Source organism: Bombina bombina, chromosome 6 (assembly GCF_027579735.1).
Source record: "Bombina bombina isolate aBomBom1 chromosome 6, aBomBom1.pri, whole genome shotgun sequence".
NCBI lineage: Eukaryota > Metazoa > Chordata > Amphibia > Anura > Bombinatoridae > Bombina > Bombina bombina.
In genome coordinates this window covers 299,613,094-299,632,127 of record NC_069504.1, presented here as the reverse complement: position 1 = coordinate 299,632,127, position 19,034 = coordinate 299,613,094, and the positions used below count along the sequence as shown (strand labels likewise).

Sequence of the window (19,034 nt, the reverse complement as noted above, 5' to 3'; positions counted from 1 at the left end):
GAATCAATAATTTATCCAATTTCATACTCATCATGATTGTCAACCAAGATAGGAGGAGAGGGTGACGTGAGACGATTCGGGTTGACGTCCTTGATGTAGGGCTTTAGAAGTGACACATGGAATGAAGGATGAATTCGGTCATTATCGTGTAAATCTAACGTTACTGCATTAGAATTAGTCCAATGAACTGATTGGTCCAATGAACTGATTGGCAAGCTTCTTCGATGGTACCTGCAATTTTAAATATTTTGTGGAAAGCCAGACTTAATCGCCTATTTGATATTGAGGAGCAGGTCTTTTGCATAAATCATAGTAAATCTTTTGATTAGTTTTAGCATCAGATATGTGTTTTTTCAGGAGTTCTAGATTCCGTTTTAGGTTTAACGAAAATTTGGAAGCTGCAGGAGAGTTAAAGTTGACTCTACAATTGGTAATAGTGGTAGGATAAAATCCATATGTCGCATAGAAAGAAGTCTTTTTGGTAGGGGTATTAACTGAGTTATTGTAGGTAAATACTGCCATTGGTAATAATTGTAGCCGATCATGTTGTGAATGGGATATGTAGCAGCGGAGGTATTTTTCAATTATTTGATTTACTCTTTCAGTGAGTCCATTTGTTTGTGGGTGATATGCAGTGGAAAGTCTGGACTCAATGTTAAGTGAATTGCATACAGCCTTCCAGAACTTTGAAGTAAATTGTGATTCATAATCCAAGGTTATTGTAGCGGGTAGGCCATGTAACTTTACGATGTGTGATATGAAACCGTCTGCGGTTTTCTTTGCAGTTGGTAATTGTTTCAGAGGAACAAAATGAGCCAATTTAGTGAGGTGATCAAAGATAACTAAAATGGTATTGTGTTGAGAAGAAGGTGGTAACTCTACAATAAATGACATTGAAATAACAGACCAGGGGGTATCAGGTACAGGTAAGGGAGTTAAAAACCCAAAAGGCTTCTTATGATCTAATTTATTTTGTGCACAAATCTAGCAAGACATAAAGGTGGATAATGTGACTCATGTTAGGCCATCAAAAATATCTCTTATTAGTTCAGAAGTCTTATTTATTCCTGGATAACCAGATAAAGGTGAGTCATGAAAATGTTGGAGGAGTTGACTGTGAAGAGAGGCGGGTACATAAATTTGATCCCCGTGGTAGTAAAGTCTGGAAGAATCATATCTTAGACATGAGATAGGAAGTTCTTTATCAACCTTGAGGGCTTGTATGATCTCTTCATCAAAGGAGGAAGAAGATCCAATTATTTTTTCTTGAGGAATTATAAATGAAGTATTTTCAGTGTTGAAAGGGGTTTCAAGAGATCTGGATAAGGCATCAGCCTTAGTATTCTTGGAACCTGGACGATAGATGAGTATGAAGTCGAATCTATCAAAGAAAAGACTCCAGCGTGCCTGTATGGAAGAGAAAGTTTTGTTTTTCTTCAAGTATTTCAGGTTTTTATGATTGGTATATATAACAAATAGTTTTGAAGTCCCTTCCAATAGGTGGTGCCAGACTTCAAGTGCGTATTTAATAGCCAACAATTCCTTGTCTCCCACAGAATTCAACTCCGCAGGGGTTAATGTTCTGGAGTATAATGCAATGAGATGAGAGACGGATGAGGAATTAATTTTTTGAGAAAGGAGAGCTCCAATCCCAGTGTTTGAGGCGTCTACTTCCAGGATAAATTGATTGTCTGGATTTGGTAGATGAAGAATAGGTGCTGTAGCGTAACTTTTTTTTAAGTTTCAAAAGCATGTATTTTGCTGGTTAGCTTGGTGAAAGGTTTAACAATGGAGGAGAAGTGATGTATGAATTTTCTATAAAAGTTAGTGAATCTGAGAAATATTTGTAAGGTAGTAGGTGTAGGCCAGGTTGTTCCAATCAGCCAATAGGATGAGAGCTCATTCCTATTGGCAGATTGAAACAGCCAATAGGATGAGAGTTGCTAAAATCCTATTGGCTGATTTGAACAGCCAACAGGATTTTAGCAGCTCTAATCCTATTGGCTGATTGAAATCTTTCAGCCAATAGGAATGCAAGGGATGCCATCTTGGATGACATCACTTGCATTGAAGTTCCAGTTTACGGCGGCGACTGAATGAAGAGGATGCTCCGTGCCAGATGTCTTCAGGATGGACCCGCTCTGCGCCGGATGGATGAGAATAGAAGATGCCGTCTTAATGAAGAATTCTTGCCTCCTGGATGAGGACTTAGCCGGATGGATGAAGATTGAATAGGCCGCCTGGATGAAGACTTCTTGCCGGCTGGATGGATCCTTCAAGCGGGACTTCAATAACTGTAAGTGGATCGTTGGGGGTTAGTGTTTTTTTGGGTGGGTTTTTCTTTTTTGATTAGGGTCTGGGCATGTAAAAGCGCTAAATGCCCTTTTAAGGGCAATGCCCATACAAATGCCCTTTTCAGGGCAATGGGGAGCATAGGTTATTTTAGATAGGTTTTTTATTTGGAGGGGTTGGTTGGTTGGGTGTTGGGTTTTACTGTTGGGTGGTGTTTGTATTTTATTTTACAGGTAAAAGAGCTGATTTCTTTGGTGCAATGCCCCACAAAAGGCCCTTTTAAGGGCCATTAATAGTTTATTTTAGGATAGGGTTTTTTGTTTTTTTTTGAGGGGGGGCCTTTTTTATTTTGATAGGGCTATTAGATTAGGTGTAATTCTTTTTTATTTGTGACAATGTGTTTTTTATTTTTTGTAATCAAGAGTTTATTTATTTTGGTAACAGTAATTTTTTAATAAGGTTTAATAGCATATTTAAATAATTTGAGTAGGGTTAGAGTTTTTAATATGTCATTTATTTTATTTAATTTGTAGTTTAATTTAATTATAGGATAATAGTTAGGATAGGTTAATTAATAGTTTAATATAGTTTATTTTATTTCTACGGATAAGTTTAAATTTATTTGAAGATAGGGATGTTGTAATTTTAATTTAAAGTTAGCGGGTTGTTAGGTTTTGGGCTTAATAGCTTAATTTATTTTTGGGCGATGTGGGGGGCTGATGGTTTAGGGGTTAATAGGTTTAGTTAGTGGTAGTGATGTGGGAGGCCAAATGTTTAGGGGTTAATACATTTATTTAGGTTGCAGCGGGGTTGGGGGCGGCGGAATAGGGGTTAATACATTTATTTAGGTTGCGGCAGGGTTGGGGAGCAGCGGGATAGGGGTTAATAACTTTATTTAGGTTGTGGCGGGGTTGGGGAGCAGCGGGATAGGGGTTAAACAATTTAGTATAGGGGCGGCGTTTAGTGACAGGGTATAAATAAAGTTTGGAAAAGGCCGAATAGAAGCGAGATTGATGACTGTTAGTTAACAACAGTCCGATGCTCATCACCCATGCTTGGTGCGCGCCTTTTTGGCGGCTTTTTTCATAACTAAGGAGAGCGTATTGAGATACGCAGCTGCAATGTTAGGCGATGTTAGGCGAGCGTATTGGTGCCGGCAAATGCAACAAAGTTGAGGCTTTGATAAATATCCCCCATGGGATGTATTCGTCCAAATGTAATGTTAGACCCTGGTTTAATATCAATGGGGCAATCATATATTCTATGTAGTGGTAGGTATTCTGCCTCCTTAAGGTTGAATACAACTGAGAAGTCTTCTAATTCTTTAGGTATGGCATTTTCTATTTGGGCAATAGTTATACATGGATAACACATTTCTTTAGAATAAAGTGATTGAAGACTTACTTCATTCTGAGCCCAATCAATTTTAGAATTGTGTTTTTTCAACCATGGCAAGCCAAGAATTATGGAATGTAGGGAGGAGGGTATAACATCAAATGTAATGTATTCTTTATGACCTTCTATAGTGGAGACTAAAAGTGGTACTGTGTGATGTGTTATTGGACCTTTAAGAAAATAAGACCCATCAATAACTTTCACAAACATGGGATTCTGCTTCAACACACAAGGAATTTTATTTTGATTTACAAGATTAGCATCTATAAAGAGTCCAAAAGCTCCTCAAGAATAAGATATGATGAGTAGAAAGCTACTATGTAGCACTTGATGTGGATATGAAGCGAGGAGTAAGGATTACCCCTAGAATTGCTAAACTAGATAACAAGCAGCTGCTAAAAAATAGTAAATGAGTTTAGGCAGTCTGTAGGTAATGCATTGGAAGGCAGATCATAATATACATATAAGTAGCAGTATAGTAAATTTCAAGATGAAAGTCATGAAGTTCGTGCAGACTATATTCAAGCAGGAAGTTAATGTTAGTATGCTGAAGTAGATACAAGAGCTGCGGTATGCAATAAAAGAGAGCGTTCATAGGAAGCATCACATAGATTGTAAGTTCCCACGGAAATAGGGCCCTCAATCCCTCCTGTATGTGTTTGTAAATGTTTTCCTGTATCTTACAAGTCTTGTATTGTTTTATTTAAATGAATTGTATCCATTGACAGCACTGCGGAATATGTTGGCGCTTAATAAATAAAGTATAATAATAATAATAATAATAATAATAGAGACAAACTGGTTTTAACAGTCATGTAGAGACACTTAATGGAATGAAAATACTTGCTGTTGAGACGCTATGGGAACTGGATAGAAGCTGGTTGTTTGAGTTGATCTGAGTAGCGTGAAATCTACTGGAATCGTATCCGGTCAGGTGACTGCCTGTGAGACAGAGTGACAGGCTGGAATATCTGGAGCTGTGTGTAGGAAATCTGTTGCAAACAGAGGAGCTGCAGATGAAAGTCAATTCATGATGAGATGGATAGTGATGTCGCGAATAGTTCGCCGGCGAATAGTTCCCAGCGAACATAGCTTGTTGCCTGCCTGCCAGCGTGTGTGCCAGGCCCACTTGCCAACTAGTGCCACCACTCATATCTGTTGTATCAGTAGTGTAAATTTTGTAAAAAAAACTTTTTTGACTGTGAAACATCAGTCTGCTAGTGTAATCTAATTGCAGTTGCCTGCCTGCCAGCGTGTGTGCCAGGCCCACTTGCCAACTAGTGCTACCACTCATATCTGTTGTAACAGTAGTGTAAATTTAAAAAAAAAAATACTTTTTTGACTGTGAAACATCAGTCTGCTAGTGTAATCGAATAGCAGTTGCCTGCCTGCCAGCGTGTGTGCCAGGCCCACTTGCCAACTAGTGCCACCACTCATATCTGTTGTAACAGTAGTGTAAATGTTTTAAAAAAAAAAACTTTTTTGACTGTGAAACATCAGTCTGCTAGTGTAATCTAATAGCAGTTGCCTGCCTGCCAGCGTGTGTGCCAGGCCCACTTGCCAACTAGTGCCACCACTCATATCTGTTGTAACAGTAGTGTAAATTTTGTAAAAAAAAGTTTTTGACTGTGAAACATCAGTCTGCTAGTGTAATCTAATTGCAGTTGCCTGCCTGCCAGCGTGTGTGCCAGGCCCACTTGCCAACTAGTGCCACCACTCATATCTGTTGAAACAGTAGTGTAAATTTAAAAAAAAACTAAAAAACTTTTTTGACTGTGAAACATCAGTCTGCTAGTGTAATCTAATTGCAGTTGCCTGCCTGCCTGCCAGTATGCGTGCCAGGCCTACTTGCCAACTAGTGCCACCACTCATATCTGTTGTAATAGTAGTGTAAATTTAAAAAAAAAACTTTTTTGACTTTGAAACATCAGTCTGCTAGTGTAATCTAATAGCAGTTGCCTGCCTGCCAGCGTGTGTGCCAGGCCCACTTGCCAACTAGTGCCACCACTCATATCTGTTGTAACAGTACTGTAAATTTTGTAAAAAAAAACTTTTTTGACTGTGAAACATCAGTCTGCTAGTGTAATCTAATTGCAGTTGCCTGCCTGCCAAAGTGTGTGCCCGGCCCACTTGCCCAGTGCCACCACTCATATCTGGTGTAACAGTAGTGTAAATAATTTAAAAAAAAAACTTTTTTGACTGTGAAACATCAGTCTGCTAGTGTAATCTAATTGCAGTTGCCTGCTAGCGTGTGTTGCAGGCCCACTTGCCCAGTGCCACCACTCATATCTGGTGTAACAGTAGTGTAAATAATTTAAAAAAAAAAACGTTTTTGACTGTGAAACATCAGTCTGCTAGTGTAATTCTAATTGCATTTGCCTGCCTGCCAACGTGTGTGCCCGGCCCACTTGCCCTGTGCCACCACTCATATCTGGTGTAACAGTAGTGTAAATAATTAAAAAAAAATAAACTTTTTTGGCTGTGAAACATCAGTCTGCTAGTGTAATCTAATTGCAGTTGCCTGCCTGCCAGCGTGTGTGCCAGGCCCACTTGCCCAGTGCCACCACTCATATCTGGTGTAACAGTAGTGTAAATAATAAAGAAAATAAACTTTTTTGACTGTGAAACATCAGTCTGCTTGTGTAATCTAATTGCAGTTGCCTGCCTGCCAGCGTGTGTGCCAGGTTCACAGCGTATACTGTGCCCACTTGCCCAGTGGCACCACTCATATCATGTTTAATAGTAGTGTAAGTGTACATTTAAAAAAATAAAAACTTTTTGGACTGTCAAACATCATTCTGCTTTTTTGTGTCAGGCTCACAGCGTATACTGTGCCCACTTCCCAGTGCCACCACTCATATCTTGTTTAATAGTAGTGTAAGTGTACATTTAAAAAAAAATGACAGGCAGAGGCAGGCCACCCCGCAGGTGCCGTCGTGGTCGTGGTGCTGTGATTCCCTTTGGCCATAGAATAATGCCCAGTGTTCAGAGGCCACGCCCCATGAACTCGAAAAGTTCTGAGGAGGACATAGTTGACTTTTTAACACAGGACACCCAATCTTCTATAGCTTCCGCTCCGAACCTTGACGCACCATTCTCCTCCAGCTTACCACCACTCGCCCGCCTGCCACCACCACCAACACTAGCACCACAGTCGCTTTACTTGATGTGTCAGAGGAGTTTTTTACACATCAGTTGGAAGAAATGAGTGATGCGCAACCATCATTGACAGAGGATGTAGATAACAGTGATATGTCTCAGTCAGGCAGCATTACAGACATGGACGTACGGTGTGATGATGATGATGTTGTACCCGCTGCTGCTTCCTTTGTTGATTTGTCAGAAACAAGTGAAGCAGTTGATGATGACGATGTGTCCGTGGATGTCAAGTGGGTGCCCGCTAGAAGAGAAGAAGAACAGGGGGAAAGTTCAGATGGGGAGACAGAGAGGAGGAGACGAGTTGGAAGCAGGGGGAGGTCGTCGCAAGGAGCTAGTGGCACAGTCAGACAGCATGCATCGGCACCCGGGTCAGCCAGACAGCACGCCAATCAACGCATGCTGTTGCAACCACCAGAATGCCATCATCGCAGAGCTCAGCAGTGTGGCATTTTTTGTGTGTGTCTGCCTCTGACAACAGCGATGCCATTTGCAACCTGTGCCAAAAGTCGTGGGAAGTGCAACACCCACCTTGGTACAACTGCTTTGCGAAGGCACATGATCGCACATCACAAACGCCTATGGGATCAACACATGAGTAGAAACAGCACACAAACTCAAAGCCGCCATCCTCCTCCTGGTCCAACATCTTCAGCCACGTCAACCACTGCTCTCCTCCTTGCCCCCTCTCAACCATCCGCCACTCCGTCTCTCTTCTGGAGCAGTTCCTGCTCATCTGCCCACAGTCAGGTGTCTGTCAAGGACATGTTTGAGCGTAAGAAGCCAATGTCACAAAGTCACCCCCTTGCCCGGCGTCTGACAGCTGGCTTGTCTAAACTCTTAGCCCGCCAGCTTTTACCATACAAGCTGGTGGAGTCTGAGGCATTCAAAAAATTTGTAGCTATTGGGACACCGCAGTGGAAGGTACCCGGCCGAAATTTCTTTGCACAAAAGGCAATCCCCAACCTGTACTCGATTGTGCGAAAGGAAGTAATGGCATGTCTGGTACACAGTGTTTAAGGCAAGGGTCCATATGACCACTGATAGCTGGTCTGCAAAGCATGGTAATGGCAGGTATATCACCTACACTGCGCATTGGGTAAACCTGCTGATGGCTGCCAAGCATGGAATGCGTGGCTCTGCAGAGGAGGAGTTGGTGACACCACCACGACTTGCAGGCAGGCCTGCTGTCACCTCCTCTACTCCTTCTACTCCATCCTCTTCCATAACCTCCTCAGCTGAGTCCTCTTCTGCTGCTGCGTCTTGCTCCACATCAACGGCACCCCCCCAGCTCAACATCAGGCATGTGTACATGCTAAATTTGTCTGGCCTCTGGTGCTGCACTGTGGCTTCAAAAACAAAACCAAAAAAAGACACTTAACAGGATTAAACTGATAGGAATAGTACTACTTAACACACCACTCCTATCTGGTGGCACATTAGATTGCACGCGCAGTGCCCCAAATTTGAAGTAGGAGGACCGACCAAGCATCTTTTTCCATCTCCCGGTTCCTAAAATCCATGCCATATGTGTACATGCTAAATTTGTCTGGCCTCTGGTGCTGCACTGTGGCTTCAAAAACAAAACCAAAAAAAAAAGAAACTTAACAGGATTAAACTGATAGGAATAGTACTACTTAACACACCACTCCTATCTGGTGGCACATTAGATTGCACGCGCAGTGCCCCAAATTTGAAGTAGGAGGACCGACCAAGCATCTTTTTCCATCTCCCGGTTCCTAAAATCCATGCCATATACACATCCCCTGATAGGGGACACTGCAGTGGAAGGTACCCGGCCGAAATTTCTTTGCACAAAAGGCAATCCTCAACCTGTACTCGATTGTGCAAAAGGAAGTAACCTTACCATGGGTCCCAGACTTCACGTCTTGTAATTCTCTGTCTGTGAAATTATCTTTCTATCAAATCTATCTATTTATCTATCAAATCTATCTATCTGTCTATCGTATCTATCAAATGTATATTGCATCTATTGATCTATGTAATCTATGTATCTATCTATCTATCAAATCTGTCTATCTCATGGCCGGACTGTTTTGTGACAGCCACTTGTGTTTCGGCCAAATGTCCATCGGCCAAATGTCCGTCGGCCAAATGTCCGTCGGCTAAAAGTCCTGCCACAATTGCATGTGCAGTGCCCCAAATGTAAAGTAGGAGGACCGACCAAGCATCTTTTTCCATCTCCCGGTTCCTAAAATCCATGCCATATACACGTCCCCTGGCGCCGCAACTGCCTCTGGGAACCTTACCATGGGTCCCAGACGCACGTCTTGTAACTCTGTCTGGGAAATTATATATCTATCAAATCTATCTATTTATCTATCAAATCTATCTAACTATCTATCGTATCTATCAAATGTATATTGCATCTATTGATCTATGTAATCTATGTATCTATCTATCAAATCTATCTATCTCGTGGCCGGACTGTTTTGTGATGTAGATCCAAATTGGATATTCTATCTTCCTATTTGGTCTTTATCTATCTATGGGCTCCATTTATTATAGGTTGGGCAGACATGATTTGCGGTAGCTAAATCATGCCCGCTGCAGCAGAATGAATAAGCTGTCTGTATTTAACATTGCTTAAGCATTGCACAAACATTGCAACCCCTGCTTGCTGGTGGCCAATCGTACCTCTTCTACTTAACGATTGTTTTTTTTCAGGCAAAGCAGCCCCTAACAATTTTTTTTTATTTACCATTTCTCTTTCCTTGTGTGATAAACATGGTTTTTACCAGTATTCCTCAGAAATTTCAGTAATGTTTCATTCTTACAAAATAAGATAAATAAAATAAGATTATTTTCATAAGCACAGTATCTGGTTTGTTATGAGATTCCTCATTTTATTTTCTATTAGGGTAAGGTATTTTCTTTGATATTTTTTTTTCAGTTAGGACATTGTAGATCATTTTCTTCTATTGGTCTATTGTTTAAAAATAGTATTCTCATTTGTCAATGTGTGAGTCAGAGGACTACAGTTGTTACTTTAGTTTCCTGGTTAAAGCTTTCATTAAGTAAGGCTTTATGGGAAGCAGGAATTTGACATTTTTACAGTCTATTCTACTAGACTAGTTCCACTTTGATGGTCTTTTAAGATGAGGTTTCTGATATGTAAATTGCACAGCAGCAACATGGCCTTTTTGCTCACTTTTCTTTTGGGATAGTTATGGGCAGGAAAGTCCTACAGTCTCTGTGGCTGGTAAATAGTTGCCTGCCTTTCCCTCCCAATTACTCAGCAGCTTGTGGATTAGCTCCCAGAAGAAATGGCTCATAGACTCTTACCACCTTATGACTGAAAAAAAAATGTATGCATAACTTATAAATGTATTTCTTTCACGGTAGTGAAATTTCATGAGACGTACCCTTTTTTATTTTTCAAATTGGCAGCAATTGTCCTTTCCTACTTCTCTATTTTTATCCTTTTCTCAGCTATATGGTAGACTGGGAAACCAGAGAGGTGAAACAGATTAAAAGCTTATGAAATGTTGGATATCTTTGCCTTCCCCTAGTGGCCAGGTGTTGAAACCCAGAAGTAATGGCTTGTGGACTCTAACCACCATGAAATAAATTCATTTATCAGGTAAGCATAAATGTTGTTCCTTAGCAAGAGTTTAGTTGATGTTAGGCTATAGAATCAAATTTGAAGTTAATTATAACATCAGCAGGGTCATAGGAAGAACAATTGGTCAATAAATTGGAGATTAGATGCATGTTTTGTTTTGCCAGGCAAGTTTTTATATTCATTTGTATAAAGAAATTGATAGGTGATTCCATCTAAATAGAACCTCTAAGAGCTCTATATATAGATTGCAGTTAGTACCTAAAGCCTTTATCATCAAAGATACAGTCCATACCTGGCTTTTACATTTTTTTGCAGCATAATCAGTATAAGTGTTATCTGAAATCCATTATATGACTAGTGGTTAGTATTACTGTCTTCTAAATACAGCAGAAAAAATTACATGAGCAAACTGATATTCTTACCACTGATGACAGATCAAAAATCAGGCATGTCTTCTATACAAGTCTACTATAGTTTGATAATGCATACAAATTAATACAATATTGTTATATTAGATAATTACTAGATAAATGTATCTTTTACCTGGAGATTTGAAATTCCAACAGCTGCAATCATACCAAACATAATCATGAACATGCCTCCAATTACTGGTTCTGGAATTGTGATGAAAATAGCTCCAAATTTTCCAAACATTCCCAAAACAATTAGAAGAATACCAGCAGTCTGTAGAACTAAACGACTTCCAACCTAAAACCAAAAAATGAAGGATATAGCTTTCTTTCAAAAAATGTCCTAATATGTGTGTTTGATTATATTTCTCTTACATTGGTGTATCCAGTCCACGGATTCATCCTTACTTGTGGGATATTCTCAATCCCTACAGGAAGTGGCAAAGAGAGCACACAGCAGAGCTGTCCATATAGCTCCCCTCAGGCTTCGCCCCCCCAGTCATTCTCTTTGCCGCTCTAGCAAGTAGCATCTCCACGGGAGTGTAAAGGGAATGTGGTGTTTGTAGTTTTTTATTTCTTCAATCAAAAGTTTGTTATTTTAAAATAGTGCCGGTTTGTACTATTTACTCTGAGGCAGAAAATGATGAAGATTTCTGCTGAGAGGAAAATGATTTTAGCACCTTGTAACTAAAATCCATTGCTGTTCCCACGCAGGACTGTTGAGTACAGGAAAACGTCAGTTGGGGGGAACAGTTTGCAGGCTTAACTGCTTTAAGGTATGTTTCAGTCATTTTTTCTAGTCAAGACTTAGTAATGCTAGAAGACTGACAGGAATCCCCATGTGGGAAAGGTAGGCCATATTCTGAGACTTAGTATAGAAGGAAGGCTTATTGAAAGGGCTCAATACACTGGTGGACACTGTTAAGGGGCAATCGATTATTTTTTAAGATAATCTGACATTATACAAATTTTATATTGCATTTAAAACACTTTTTGGGGTTTTATTCCGCATGGCATATATTTAGACACCTATTTTGGCTTAGGAAGGCCCCACAAACTCCTGAGGGAAGATGGAGGGGGCCTGAATTTCACGCCTCAGTTGTGCAGTTGATTTTACAAACAGCTTCATGCAGATACATGTGAAGGGTCCAAAGATTACTTGAGGACTTCAGAGAGGCTTATTTTCGATCAAAACTAATCCCCAAGGAAGGTAGGACCACAGCAAATGCAAATTTACTGTGCAATCATTTCAAAGCATTAGGATCATATGGTGAAAATTTCATAAAGATTGGATGATTTTTGGAGGTTTAGTAAAAAAGTATGCGCTTTTTATTATTTAAAGGCACAGTACTGTTTTTTAAAAAATTGTATTTTACTGTATTTGAGTGCTGTCTAAGTCTGTTTAACATGTCTGAGCCTACAGATAGACCTTGTTCTATGTGTTTAAAAGTCATGGCGGTCCCCCCTTTTACATTTGTGTTTAAAGTGTGCTAACATATCCAAACATTTTAAAGACCATGAAGTGACACTTAAAAATGTGGCCCAAGATGATTCTTTAGTGGAAGGTAATGAGGATAGCCCTCCTTCCTCTCCCCATGTGTCGACACCAGTTACGCCCGCGCAAGCGATGCCTAGTACCTCTAGCGCATTGGCCCCTATTACATTGCAACAATTATCAGCAGTCATGGATAATTCCCTTGCAGCATTTCTATCCAAACTGCCTGTTTTTCCTAAAAAGCGTGATAGCTCAGTTTTAAGAACAGAGGATGAGCAATCAGATGTTTTGGATAATTTATCTGTTGTACCCTCACAACCCTCTGACGTGGCGGTGAGGGATGTACTGTCTGAGGGAGAAATTTGTGACGCAGGTAAAATTTCTCAGCGGGCAGAATCAGATTTCTTAGCGTTTAAATTTAAGCTGGAACACCTCAGCGTACTGCTTAAGGAGGTTTTAGCTACGCTGGTTGATTGTGACCCTATGGTGGTCCCAGAAAAATTGTGTAAAATGGACAAGTTTTTAGAAGTCCCTGTATACACTGATGCGTTTCCGATCCCTAAGAGGGTGCCGGATATTGTGACTAGGGAGTGGGAGAGACCAGGCGTACCTTTTCTTCCCCCCCCCTATCTTTAAGAAAATGTTCCCCATAACTGACCCCAGACGGGATGCGTGGCAAGCGGTCCCTAAGGTAGAGGGAGCAGTTTCAACACTAGCTAAGCGCACAACTATACCAATAGAAGACAGTTGTGTTTTCAAAGATCCTATGGATAACAAATTATAAGGGTTACTAAAGAAAATATTTGTTCAACAAGGTATCCTTCTTCAACCAATTGCCTGCATTATTCCTGTAACTACTGCATCGGCTTTTTGGTTGAGGCGCTGGAGGAGTCGCTCCAGAGGGAGACTTCATATGACGAAGTCATGGATAAAATTCATGCTCTAAAGCTGGTTAATTCTTTCATTACAGATGCCGCTTTACAATTAACTAAATTAGCGGCGAAAAATTCTGGTTTTGCCTTTGTGGCGCGAAGAGCGTTCTGGCTCAAATCATGGTCGGCTGACGTGTCGTCCAAAACAAAATTACTTAATATCAGGAAAGGGCCATGCCCTTCCACAAGATAGACCTTTTAAGGCTTAAAACAAGGCTAATTTGCGCTCCTTTCGCAACTTCAGGAGCGGACCTGCTTCAACCTCTGCAACCGCAAAGCAAGAGGGTAACATTTCCCAGCCCAAAGCAACATGAAAGCCTTTGCAGTGCTGGAACAAGGGTAAACAGGCCAAGAAGCCTGCTGCTGCTACCAAGACAGCATGAAAGTGTAGCCCCCTCTCCAGGACCGGATCTAGTAGGGGGCAGACTTTCTCTCTTGCTCACGCTTGGGCAAGAGATGTTACAGATCCCTGGGCATTAGAAATTGTTGCTCAAGGGTATCTTCTAGAATTCGAAGACTCTCCCCCAAGGGGAAGGTTCCACATTTCTCGTTTGTCTTCAGACCAGACAAAGAAACAGGCGTTCTTAAGCTGTGTAGAAGATCTTCTAAAGATGGGAGTGATACACCCAGTTCCAACTGCAGAGCAAGGACTGGGTTTTTACTCAAACCTGTTTGTAGTTCCCAAAAAGGAAGGAACTTTCAGGCTAATCCTGGATTTAAAAATTCTAAACAAATTCCTCAGAGTTCCATCATTCAAAATGGAAACCATTCGGACAATCTTACCATTGATCCAGGAAGATCAATATATGACTACCGTGGATTTAAAGGATGCGTACCTACATATTCCTATCCACAATAGATCACCATCAGTTCCTAAGGTTCGCCTTTCTGGACAAGAATTTTCACAAAGGTGCTAGGGTCCATTCTAGCGGTACTAAGACCGCTGGGCATTACAGTAGCACCTTATCTGGATGACATATTAATTCAGGCGTCGTCTTTTCAAAGAGCCAAGGCTCATACAGAAATAGTTCTGGCCTTTCTAAGGTCTCACGTGTGGAAGGTGAACATCGAAAAAAGTTCTCTGTCCCCGCTCACAAGGGTTCCCTTCCTGGGAACACTAATAGACTCGGTAGAAATGAAAATATTTCTGACGGAGGTCAGGAAGTTAAAACTTTTAACTACTTGCCGAGTTCTTCATTCTGTTCCTCGGCCTTCTGTGGATCAGTGCATGGAGGTAATCGGGTTAATGGTTGTGGCAATGGACGTTGTTCCCTTTGCCAGAATTCATCTCAGACCACTGCAGCTGTGCATGCTCAAACTGTGGAATGGGGATTATGCAGATTGTCTCCTTAGATACAAATGGACGAGAAAACCAGAGATTATCTTCTCTGGTGGTTGTCTCAGGATCACCTGTCTCAGGGAATGTGCTTCCGCAGACCAGAGTGGATCATTGTCACGACCGATTCCAGTCTGTTAGGCTGGGGTGCGGTCTGGGACTCCCTAAAAGCTCAGGGCCTATGGTCTCGGGAAGAGTCTCTTCTCCCGGTAAACATTTTGGAACTGAGAGCGATATTCAACACGCTCCAGGCATAGCCTCAATTAGCGGAGGCCAGGTTCATCAGGTTTCAGTCGGACAACATCACGACTGTAGCATACATCAATCATCAGGGAGGAACAAAGAGTTCCCTAGTGATGAAGGAAGTATCCAAGATCATCAAATGGGCGGAGGATCACTCCTGCCATCTATCTGCAATTCACATACCATGAATAGACAACTGGGAGGCGTATTTTCTGAGTCGTCAGACCTTTCACCTGGGGGAGTGGGAACTCCTTCCGGAGGTTTTTGCTCAGCTTACCCAGCTATGGGGTATTCCAGAGTTGGATCTGATGGCGTCCCGTCAGAACTCCAAACTTTCTCTTTATGGATCCAGGTCCAGGGACCCAAAGGCGGCATTGATAGATGCTCTAGTAGCGCCTTGGTCCTTCAATCTGGCTTATGTTTTTCCACCGTTTCCCCTTCTCCCTCATCTGGTAGCCAGAATCAAACAGGAGAAGGCTTCGGTAATTTTGATAGCGCCTGCAGTTTTGTTTTTGGTAACTATTTCTTCTGCTCGAAGAGTTACAGAATTGTCTGCTTTGCAGTGTAATTCACCCTATCTGGTGTTTCATGCAGATAAGGTTGTTTTGCGTACAAAACCTGGTTTCCTTCCGAAAGTGGTTTCTAATAAGAATATTAACCAGGAAATCATTGTTCCTTCTCTGTGTCCTAATTCAGTTTCTAAGAAGGAACGGCTGTTACACAATCTTGATGTGGTTTGTGCTTTAAAATTCTATTTAAAAGCAACTAAAGATTTCAGACACACGTCATCCTTGTCTATTCTGGTAAGAGGAGAGGTCAAAAAGCTATCGCTTCCTCTCTTTCCTTTTGGCTGAAAAGCATTATCCGATTGACTTATGAGACTGCTGGACAGCAGCCTCCTGAACGAATTACAGCTCTTTCCACCAGAGCTGTGGCTTCCACATGGGCTTTCAAGAATGAGGCTTCGGTTGAACAGATTTGTAAAGCAGCGACTTGGTATTCACTACATACTTTTGACAAATTTTACAAATTCGATACTTTTGCTTCTTCGGAGGCTATTTTTTTGGGAGAAAGGTTTTGCAAGTAGTGGTGCCTTCCGTTTAGGTTACCTGACTTGTTCCCTCCCTTCATCCATGTCCTAAAGCTTTGGTATTGGTTCCCACAAGTAAGGATGAATCTGTGGACTGGATACACCAATGTAAGAGAAAACAGAATTTATGCTTACCTGATAAATTTCTTTCTCTTACGGTGTATCCAGTCCACGGCCCGCCCTGGCAATTAAGTCAGGTTAAAATTTATTTTTTGTAAAACTACAGTCACCACTGCACACTATGGTTCTCCTTTTTCTCCTAACCGTCGGTCGAATGACTGGGGGGGCGGAGCCTGAGGGGAGCTATATGGACAGCTCTGCTGTGTGCTCTCTTTGCCACTTCCTGTAGGGATTGAGAATATCCCACAAGTAAGGATGAATCAGTGGACTGGATACACTGTAAGAGAAAGAAATTTATCAGGTAAGCATAAATTCTGTTATTTTGTGTGTATAAATTAATTTAAAATGTTTTTTTAAATGTTTAAAATTACATTGAAATGAAAGCCAATGGTGTACTTTTCAGTTTGCAAATGAGATCTAGACAATGAACAATGATATATAAAGTAGGCTGTCCAGAATATAAGTCCAGATTTGTTTCTCCTAATGGATAACACATCATGTGAACCTGTCTGATTTTAGAAGAGAAACTCCTTGTGTTTATGTCAGGGAACCAAGAAACCAAATGGAAACGGAAAGGGAATGTTTAAAAAGAAATAGAGTTTATTGGAAATAACAATAAATAAAATAAAAAACAGGAAAATCCAGGACATAGTTGGTACCAAGCCAGGTAGTCAGCCGAGCCGGGTCAGGGAGCACAGAGAGCAGGAACAACAGGAACAATAGACAGAGTCAGGAACTAGGAAATCAGTCAGCAAAAGTCAGGTATACACAGAGAACAGAAACTAAATACAGGTATGCACTTGGTGGGTCTGGACTGACGCAAGGGCGGAGACAGAGTGGACTGAGTGAAGGTTATATAGTAAACTGGCATTACATCATCACTGAGAGACAGGAAGTTGCCAGTAGTTGCAGAGTAATGATGTTCACAAGTTTGCCCATAAGAGGGCGTTTGAGAGGAATGCAAAGTGTCAGAAACACTGCAAGAGAAGCCAGAAACAGGCCTGCACTCCAAGTGAAACAAGGAAGGGTAAGTAACCCTGAAAGTTTATCACTATCTATACACTACCCACTTGCACCACTGAAATAGATACCTAGGCCCCAAGTTATCAAGGTCTGTCGGACCTGATCCGACAGTGCGGATCAGGTCCGACAGACCTCGCTGAATATGGCGAGCAATACGCTCGCCGTATTCAACATTGCACCAGCAGCTCACAAGAGCTGCTGGTGCAATGCCGCCCCCTGCAGACTCACGGCCAATAGGCCGCCAGCAGGGGGTGTCAATCACCCAGATCGTACTCGATTGGGTTGATTTCCTGCGATGTCTGTCTGCCTGCTCAGAGCAGGCGGAAAGGTTATGGAGCTGCGGTCTTTGTGACCGCTGCTTCATAACTGCTGTTTATGGCGAACCTGCAGGCTCGCCAGAAACACGAGGCATCAAACTCCATATGGAGCTTGATAAATATGCCCCTTCGTCTAAATGTTCAGAGTCAAAAATATACCAGGCAACTGTTCTGTATGCTCTGGTATAACATTTGACTTTAAAGGCAATAATTTAATATTTAAACAAAAGGGATGATAATAAAGATAACAGAGAAATAACTTTTAAACTCAAAAAAACATAAAAACATATAAATTGATGGATTCTGTCTTTTGCATTTGCAGTGTATTTTCCTCGCCTGGGGAAACCAGTACTGAATTTTTCACTTAAGCAGATTTTTTTTTAAATTCACACAAGTAAGGTGATAAAGAGGGGAGAAATTGAAAAAAGGGGTAACATAGATAAAGGCGAACTTGATACTCACCTTTATAGGCATTTTAGAGAGATACACTGCAGCATTCATATTTTTTTTCTATGTATGTATTAGGTACTTGTAAAGCGTGGCTAATCACCCGTAATGGGCTCAAGGCGCTGCTCATTTTATCGACCTCGGAAGGATGAAAGGCTGAGTGGACCTCGCTGGGGATTGAACCTGCAACCCTTGGGTTGTTACAGAGCTCAGCCACAGTGACTTAGCATGCTGAGCTATTTTCTTACACAGGAATAGAATTAGTGAGTTTAAATATTTAGGTCTATGTAAAGTCCGTAATGATTGGAGAGGAGGGAGTTTAGAGAACAAATCCTAAGAAAGGAGGCGGAACTCTTTATACCCCAATTGCTTAAATTCTCAGCTAGATATTTCTCCATTCTTGGGTAATTGATTATTGATACTAAATTTTATCTTTAACTTATCTGTCTGTTATATGAGTAAAGAAATATATATGATGAATAGTTTGAAATCCAATTATGATGTTTTATATAACTGATTTATCTTATTTTTATTTCTATTTGTATTTATTATTTAATATTTTTTTTGGTTTGTTTTTTATATGTTTTTTTTATCATTTAGTTCTGTTTTTTTTTTGTTTTCTATATGTAAAGTACATTCTTATATTTTTATAAATAGTTGAATCATTTGAGTTACTTACGGCACTGCTAAATAATGTGATACCACCATAAGAATAGTTTTTATTGAAGAGTCAATGGGACGGCAAGACACCCTATTTAAACACTAGTATATGGCTTCTTGATAAAGCCCTACAGCAGGGTAAAACACGTAGATGTGGATAGTAGTATTATTTATTCTACTACGGATGAATTACAGCTTGATTGGGATGCTGCTGCAGTCAGTTTACCCTGAGAGGTCTGTGTGCAAGTGAGCACTATGGGGGGTAGTTATCAAGCCGTCTACTTTTCTGGCTTCGCCGGCCCAATACGCCCGCCTAAGCTCGCCTACCTTCGCCGCCGCAGACCTGAAAAAATACGCCTAAGTTATCAAATAAAGCTGTCAAAAAGCCGCGGGGCGATGAGCAGCGGACTGTGACAGTTATCACTCATCCGATCTCGCTGCTCTTCGGCTTTTTCCCAGCTTTATTGCTAGCCTGTCACTAAGCACCCACACTAAACTGCACTGTTCTACCCCCTATACCGGCGCCCCCGGA

The 19,034-nt window shown here is 41.1% G+C and overlaps 1 protein-coding gene across 1 annotated transcript in view; it reads right to left on the bottom strand.

Annotated features, from left to right (window-relative positions):
• LOC128664402 (solute carrier family 23 member 2-like) overlaps positions 1 to 19,034 on the bottom strand; it is a 391,187-nt gene that overhangs the window by 103,948 nt on the left and 268,205 nt on the right. Inside the window, exon 8 of the mRNA XM_053719234.1 lies at positions 10,973 to 11,137. Coding sequence (XP_053575209.1) covers positions 10,973 to 11,137 — 165 coding nt within the window. The remainder of the gene's footprint in view (positions 1 to 10,972; positions 11,138 to 19,034) is intronic.